We start from the raw sequence: 8,050 nt of genomic DNA, 5'->3' as shown, positions 1-8,050 counted from the left end.
GGCTGGCCGGCATGTGTCCTTCTTCGTTCCTGTGTCTGTCCCTTCGGGGAAATGTCACGCGGTGAATACCGGAGTCCTGTTAGCCCGCTACAGCCCGGTTCACCGGAGTCCTGCTAGCCCAGTGCTACAGCCTGGATTCACTCGTTGATGACCGACACGTTCGATGCTGGGTCATGGATGCCTGTCCCTGTAAGTCTGTGCCGCTTTGGGTTTACGACTAGCCATGTCAGCCCGGGCTCCTTATCATATGGATGCTAGCGACACTGTCATATACGTGTGCCAAAAGGCGCAAACGGTCCCGGGCAAAGGTAAGGCGACACCCGTGGGAATACCGTGCGTGAGGCCGCAAAGTGATATGAGGTGTTACATGCTAGATCGATGTGGCATTGAGTCGGGGTCCTGACATGAACATTATATGCATACATTATTTGTGTCATTTCTTTCACTAAAAGTATATATTTTTTTCCAAACATATATTCATATAAAAAAGGTAATGCACGTTGAAGAATGTGCAAAAACTTTAAGAGTATATATATCTTTAACAGAGGGACTGGTAGTCTACAACTTTACAGAGTACATATTGCTGTAGCAAACTCTCGTTCTCAAATCTGTCCTGCCTCTCTCTATTCTTTTTCTTTTTTTCCGACGCTTGCATCTAATTCTTTTTCCGTCACGGTCACTAGCACGCTGCCCCTTTTGCGCGCACCACGCCGTCGTTGCCGGCGAGCATGAGATACTTGTCCTTCCTGGTGAGCATGGTGCACTCGTACCCGAGCGACGTCGCCATCAGCCGCTGCACGCGGTTGGCCACGTCCGTGCTCGCGGCGCTGCCGTCCCTGACGGGCGCCGTGTCGACCCTGCCGAGGAACTCCACCGTGTAGCACATCCTGGGGTTGCCCAGGTAGTAGAGCGCGTCCATGGACTTCCAGCCTCCCGCCGTGGTGCCATGGAACATGGCCGTCTCGACGGCGAGCGCCACGGGCACGACGCCGTCGCCGCTGAGCTCGGCGAACAGCGGGCTGAAGCGGAGCAGGTACGGCTCGCGGCAGGTGGTGTTGGAAGACCGTTCGTACTCATATAACTAATGGACCGAGTCCTACGTAGTTAGGCGCATTATCCACTCTTCTCACGACTCGCACGTTGTGCATGCCCTCGTATAGCTCGGCCAGTTACTCTCTGTACATGATATATAACCCCTTCGTGGGCAATGGAATGTATCACGCATTGCTTTTCATAATTCAACTTGGCACCAGAGCCTTCCTTCCTGCGAGCCTACCATGGACACCGGCAACTCCTCTTCTTCCGGCGATCTCACCAGCACCACTGCTCCTCCGCCGCCGCCGGTTCTCCCTTCCTCCGGGCTCCTCACCCCCTTAGCTTCCGCTCCACTCACAACACCTTCCGCCGCCATGACTACGGTGCCTCTTGCGCCAGCACCCACCCTTCCCGTCACGGCTCCTTCATCTTCCTCCGCCGTCCCCTCCATCCACAACCTCAACAACATCGGCAGCCTCATCACCTTCAAGTTGGATGTCCAATCCGGCAGCTACTCCAAGTGGCGCGAACTCTGGCGCTGCATCCTCACCATGTACTCCGTCGCCAGCCACGTCGACCACTACTCCAACCCGCCCAGCAGACTCCGGCATGGCGTCACACCGACCTGACCCTCCTTCTGCTCCTCTACTCCACCATCACCGACGCCTTGTATGAGGTCGTTCGCGGCGAGGACAACACCGCGTATCGCGTCTGGAGCCAACTCCACGACTTCTTCCTCGCCAACCAGCCCGCCCAGGCCGTGCATCTCAGCGCCGAATTCCGTGCGCTCACCCAAGGCGATCTGCGGGTCGCGGAATACTGCGGGCGGCTCAAGGCGTTTGCGGACGCCCTGGCGGACGTCGACGAGCCCGTCCAAGACCGAACCCTGACGCTGCAGCTCCTGCGCGGCCTCTCCCGTCGATACCAGGTGATCGCCACCGTCCTTCCGATGCAAACCCCGTTCCCTACCTTCAATCAGGCTCGCTCGCGGCTTCTTCTTGAGGAGATCACTCAGGACGCCCGGGACCGCTCCGACGGTTCCTCCGCCCTCTCCATCGGCCTTGGCGGTGGTGGCTCCTCCTCTGGCGACCGCGGGTCCTCCGGCGACCGCGGCTACTCCAGCACCGACTGCGGCAAGGCCCCCATGGAGCGTGGGAGCAGCAGTGGCTCCGGCGGTGGGCAGTCTGATCGCGGGCGTGGTCGTGGCCGTGGCCGCGGGCGTGGTCACCCTGGCGGGCGTGGGCACAACACAGCTCCCGCCGGCGCCGGCCAAACCCCTTGGATGGGGTACTTCGCCCCGTGGGGGGCACCCTTCCCACCGCAGGCGCGCGCGCCGTGGGTTCCTCCCAACGCGGCGGGCGTGCTCGGCCCTCGTCCGACAGCTCCGCAGCAGGCGTACCCTCTGATGTACGCTGGGCCATCCGCGCCTCCACCGCATCAGCCATCATGGGATCCGGCCGCGCTCTACTCCGCCCTCAACCAGATGAACCTCCAACAGCCCGGTCCCAACGACTGGTACCTCGACACCGGGGCCTCCGCACACGTCACCGGTAACGCAGGTATCCTCGCCTCGCTTCGTCCTGTTTCACAGCAGCATCCCCCTATTATCGTTGGCAATGGATCACGTCTCCCTGTTGTTGCCACCGGTTCCACCTCTCTTCCTTCTTCCTCCCGTTCTCTCCAACTTAACAATGTTTTAGTCTCACCAGATGTTGTTCCCAATCTCATCTCCGTTAAACAATTAGCCATTGATAATTATGTCTCCGTTGAGTTTGACCCCATCGGCTTCTCTGTGAAGGACCTGGCAACGCGGACCCCCCTAATGAGGCGCAATAGCTCCGGCCCGCTCTACCGGTGCGGTGGCCCAAATCCTTCGGCGTTCTTCCTCGACACCGGCGAGATTTGGCATCGCCGTTTGGGGCACCTCGGGCGTGGCTCCCTTTCCCGTTTAGCGCACCAATTTCTTCCAGATTGTAATAAACTTCCTTCCCCCTCTCATTCATGTGAGGCATGCCAACTAGGGAAGCAGGCACGGTTGCCTTTTTTAGCTTCTAGCACTGTTACAACTTTTCCGTTTCAAATAATTCACTGTGACCTATGGACCTCGCCGGTGGCTAGTTGTTCCGGCTATAAATATTACTTGATCATAATGGATGATTTTTCTCATTATACATGGACCTTCCCCCTCCGTGCGAAATCTGATGCTGCCGGTGTTCTTCATCGTTTCTTTCAATTCGTGCTCACGCAGTTTCGCGTTTTCGTCCAATGCATGCAGTGCGACAACGGCGGAGAATTTCTCAACTCATCTCTCCGCTCCTCCCTTAGCACTCACGGCACCTCGTTACGCCTATCGTGCCCGCACACCTCACCGCAAAATGGCAAGGCTGAACGTGCCATCCGCTCCACCAACGACATTGTCCGCACTCTCCTTGTCCAAGCTCACATGCCACCAGAATTTTGGGTAGAAGCGCTTCACACCTCCACCTACCTTCTGAACGTTCGTCCCTCGCGCGCCATCCACCATAACACACCCCACTTTATGCTCTACGGCACACATCCACCCTATGACCACTTGCGCACCTTTGGATGTTTATGCTACCCCAACCTCTACGCCACCACGCCACACAAACTCTCCCCCAGATCCACCCCATGCGTTCTTCTTGGTCTCCCGCTCGAGCACAAGGGTTATAGGTGCCTCGATCTTCTTACGCGCAAAGTCATCACGTCCAGGCACGTTATCTTTGACGAGCTCACTTTTCCCTTTGCTCAGAGCCCCACGCATGCAGCCACCGCACCCGCCACAGAAAATCCCGCACCACCCAACCCACCCCCCTCGATCTCGGGATCTCCACACCTACCTCGTCCCCGTCAGAACAATCCTCCCCGGGATCACCTCCCGCCCGCGCGGTTCCCGCAAACCCACGCGCCGTGGGACTCTCCCCACCTAGCTCGCCCGCACCTGCCCCTTCTGCACCGGATCCCGTGCCCACCCCATGCAACCAATCAGCGCGCACCTCGCCATGCACGAGCGCCTCGCCCCCGCCTTCCGTCGTGCCTACGTCCCCACCTCCTCGTTCGCTCCCACCACGCGCGGTCCCAATCGCTCCACCCAAAAACCAGCACCCCATGCGAACCCGTGCCAAGGCCGGATTTCTCCAACCTAAAAGCCTATTCACCCTATCTGTAACTTCCGATCAGATCTCCCCTATTCCTTCCTCCTACAAACAAGCCCTCAAAGATCCTAATTGGTACAACGCTATGTTAGAGGAATATACTGCTTTGTTACAGAACGAAACTTGGTCGTTGGTGTCTCCCCCTGCAGGTGTCAATTTGGTGACGGGGAAGTGGATCTTTCGGCACAAGATGAACCCCGATGGCTCCCTTGCGCGGTACAAGGCTCGTTGGGTCCTGCGCGGCTTCACACAACAGCACGGCATCGACTTCGAGGAGACCTTCAGCCCCGTCGTCAAGCCGGCGACGATCCGCGTCGTCCTCAGCCTCGCCGTCTCGTCCGACTGGCCGATACACCAGTTGGACGTGAAGAACGCGTTCCTCCACGGCCACCTCGACACCGTCGTCTACAGTCAGCAGCCGTCCGGCTTCGTCGATGCTTCCCGTCCCTCGCATGTGTGCAAATTGCACCGCTCGCTCTATGGGCTTAAACAGGCTCCGCGGGCATGGTTCCAGCGCTTCACCACATACCTCACTCGCCTCGGGTTCGCCGCTTGCAAGAGCGACACCTCGTTGTTCATCCTGCATCGTGACGGCGCCACCGCGTACCTCCTCTTGTACGTCGATGATATTATACTTACCGCCAGCTCCACCTCCATGCTTCGCCGCATCATCTCGCAGCTCCAGCATGAGTTTTCCATGACCGATCTTGGTGAGCTCCATCACTTTTTGGGGATCAATGTTCAGCGTACCCCACATGGTCTCTTTCTTTCACAACAGCAGTATGCTCTGGAGATCCTTGAGCGCGCCCACATGAGCACCTGCAAGCCTGTCGCCACTCCTATAGACACCCGTGCCAAACTCTCTGCCACAAACGGGGCGCCCGTGTCCGATCCATCCCTCTACCGCAGTCTCGCCGGTGCTCTCCAGTACCTCACTCTCACTCGGCCGGACATTGCCTACGCCGTCCAGCAGGTCTGTTTGTTCATGCATGACCCGCGGGAGCCGCACTACACCACCCTCAAGCGGATCCTCCGCTATGTCCGGGGTACACCGCAGCTCGGCCTTCATCTACGGCGCTCCTCCGACCACCGGCTGATCGCGTATTCCGACGCTGATTGGGCCGGTTGCCCCGACACGCGCAAGTCCACGTCGGGTTACTGCATCTACATCGGCGACAACCTTGTGACATGGTCGTCGAAGCGGCAGCAAACCGTCTCGCGCTCGAGCGCAGAGGCGGAATACAGGGCCGTGGCCAACGCCGTGGCCGAGGCGTGTTGGCTGCGGCAACTTCTTCATGAGCTCCGGCGCCCGCCGGACAGGGCGACGATCGTCTACTGCGACAATGTGAGCGCGATGTACCTCTCCACCAACCCTGTCCAACATCAGCGGACCAAGCACATCGAGATCGACCTACACTTCGTCCGCGAGCGCGTTTCCTTCGGTGACGTGCACGTGCTCCACGTTCCTTCTGCGTCGCAGTTCGCCGATATCTTCACGAAGGGGCTCCCGTCGACCGTCTTCCTCGACTTTCGGTCCAGCCTCAACGTGATCGACGCCCCCGTTGTAGCTGCGGGGGGCTGTTGGAAGACCGTTCGTACTCATGTAACTGATGGACCGAGTCCTACGTAGTTAGGCGCATTATCCACTCCTCTCACGACTCGCACGTTGTGCATGCCCTCGTATAGCTCGGGCAGTTCTCTGTACATGATATATAACCCCTTCGTGGGCAATGGAATGTATCACGCATTGCTTTCCATAATTCAACTGGTGGTGCCCTCGGGGCAGACCACGACGTGCGCTCCGCCGGCCAGGAGGCGCGCCATGGCGGCGCCGTCGTGGGCGCGGTCCCTGGCGAGGTGCACGGTGCGGCCGATGGGGGAGATGAGCTCCGAGAGCCGGCTCAGGCTGTAGGACACGGCGCGCACGGGTCGGTCCAGCGCGATGGACACGTACACGGGGTCGATGAGCGTCCGGTGGTTGCACACGTAGAGTTGCCCGCGCGACGACGGCGGCAGCGGCGGCGAGCCTCGGAGGCGCCACGACTGGCCGGTGGCGGCGAGGATCAGCGTGGCGTACTTGTATGGGAGCGCCATCGCGACGGCGATGCGGGTCACCGCGAGAGCGGCGCCCAAGGGGAGCCACACGAGCATGGCGACGGTAGCGAGCGGCGTCGGAAGGAAGGCGAGGCGGCCGTCGTGGAAGACGAGCGGCCTCGGGTACTCGTGCCGCGGCAATGGCCGCCACTTGCTCTTCTCCTCGGCGCTCACTACGTACACCTCCTTGCACGAGGAAGACAGAGTGTTGTTGCAAAGAAATTCCATGGATCCTCCGGAGAAGCCCACGACATCATCGCCGACGGGACCCTCCATGATCTTCTTCCTCGCCTCGGACGCCGCCTCGCCGTCCCCTTCCTCCATGAGTCCGGTATAGAGCCCCCACAGCACCGTCATCTCCCTCGCCGCGACGACATCGGCCACGTCAGCCTCCAGGTACTCTTTCAAGAACGGCTCCACCATCACCCTCGGCATCCTGCTGGCCCACACCACCGCCGCCCTCCTACCGGCAGCGCCAGATGCCCGCCGCCGCACGGCGTCGAACGCCTCGAGACCGACGTCCTCGAGGAGCCACCGCGGCAGCACGGCACGGCCAGCGCGGAACCTCGTGGCGCGGAGCCCGCAGAAGGCGACGAAGGCCATCGCCCTCACGGCCATGTCGCCGCCGATGAAGGCGATGAAAGGGTAGAGGAGGAGCAGGAGGAGGCCCCTGAGCAAGCCGCCGGCCTCGGTGGCGACCAGCATGAAGTAGGGGAAGAGGGAGCCCGAGGAGAGGAGCAAGCCGCCGTCGACTTCGACGACCAGCGCGGTTGCGTCGGTGAGCCGAGCAGAGGGAGGCGCCCGCTTGTGGACAAGGACGTCGGAGGGGTGCGGTGGCGGCAATGCGGCCCCACAGCCACCATGGAAGAAGAGCGAAAGGAAATTGGGGAAGATGAACTTGTGGGCTCCCGCCATTTCTCCTCAACCATGCAGCTAGATGTAGTTGTCGCCGTCTTATATATACCATCGCGGCACATCGTCGTCATGGTGCAAGCCTAATAATGTGGGGTGGCTTGCCACGGCGCCCTCGTGCGTGGCTAGTAAACCTTTCTAGTACGAATTTTGCTAACAGACACACAGTCAACTGTTCATTAGTTACTTGTATTTTTTTGGGCGAGGGCACTGTTTGTTAATTCCATTTTGGCAATAAGTGTCACTTTGAGGCCATAAGCCGAAACTATCAAAAAGAGATCTTCGACTACGTGCTCAAAGGTCAACTCCAAAAACCCTTAAAATTTCTCATCCTTTCAAGTTCCAACTCTCTCAGATATACTCATCGCGCAGTCTCACCTCTATGCTCTCCGCGGCACCTAAAGGGTTTGGGAATGTCCATGTTGCTGACAAGGCCGTGGAACCTTGTGGCACTTCGGGACTAGTTTGATGGGGAGACCTTCATTGAAAATGTGCTGCCATGAAAAAATGTTGGGAGGCTTTCGATGGGACGTTGGGACTCAAATAGGGGGAGAAGAATGAGAAGGCGGCGGAGGGTGTGCAGGACCCCACCTCGCCAATCACTGCTTCTACCTTCCAGGAGAGTGTGATGTCGGCCGTCACATCGATTTCGGGCAAGATGGAGAGGGCAATGACCTTAAGGCGGCACGGGGCTTCGAAGGTATATTATTCCAAGCCCATTGTGTGATCTATGCCATCCTTTAAAGTTTTGGCCCTTACGTCTAATGCAAACTTGTTGAAAGTGGCCTCAAATAGTCATGTTATTTGGAGTCCCGAGCAAGGCTCCCTTTGGAGAG

General features: G+C 59.0%; 1 protein-coding gene across 1 annotated transcript; it reads right to left on the bottom strand.

The window, feature by feature from the left end:
* Positions 1 to 679: 679 nt before the first annotated feature.
* LOC119307796 (probable glycerol-3-phosphate acyltransferase 3) lies at positions 680 to 7,368 on the bottom strand. Its single transcript, XM_037583875.1, has 2 exons — positions 5,983 to 7,368; positions 680 to 1,055 (listed from the first exon to the last, which is right to left on the bottom strand). Exons 1-2 carry the CDS (start codon positions 7,215 to 7,217, stop codon positions 680 to 682), a joined length of 1,611 nt encoding a protein of 536 aa, XP_037439772.1. The 5' UTR covers positions 7,218 to 7,368.
* Positions 7,369 to 8,050: the final 682 nt, after the last annotated feature.

Source organism: Triticum dicoccoides, chromosome 5B, assembly GCF_002162155.2.
Source record: "Triticum dicoccoides isolate Atlit2015 ecotype Zavitan chromosome 5B, WEW_v2.0, whole genome shotgun sequence".
In the NCBI taxonomy this organism is placed as follows: Eukaryota; Viridiplantae; Streptophyta; class Magnoliopsida; order Poales; family Poaceae; genus Triticum; species Triticum dicoccoides.
Note: the sequence above shows the minus strand (reverse complement) of the source record. Positions and strands in the feature narration are given on the sequence as shown.

Bases quoted from the DNA above. Each gene is read 5' to 3' on its own strand.
- LOC119307796 (XM_037583875.1), bottom strand. From the start codon at position 7,217: ATGGCGGGAGCCCACAAGTTCATCTTCCCCAATTTCCTTTCGCTCTTC. The intron at 1,056-5,982 runs CACCACCAGTTG...ACGGTCTTCCAA, and splicing joins GTCGTGGTCTGCCCCGAGGG to CACCACCTGCCGCGAGCCGT.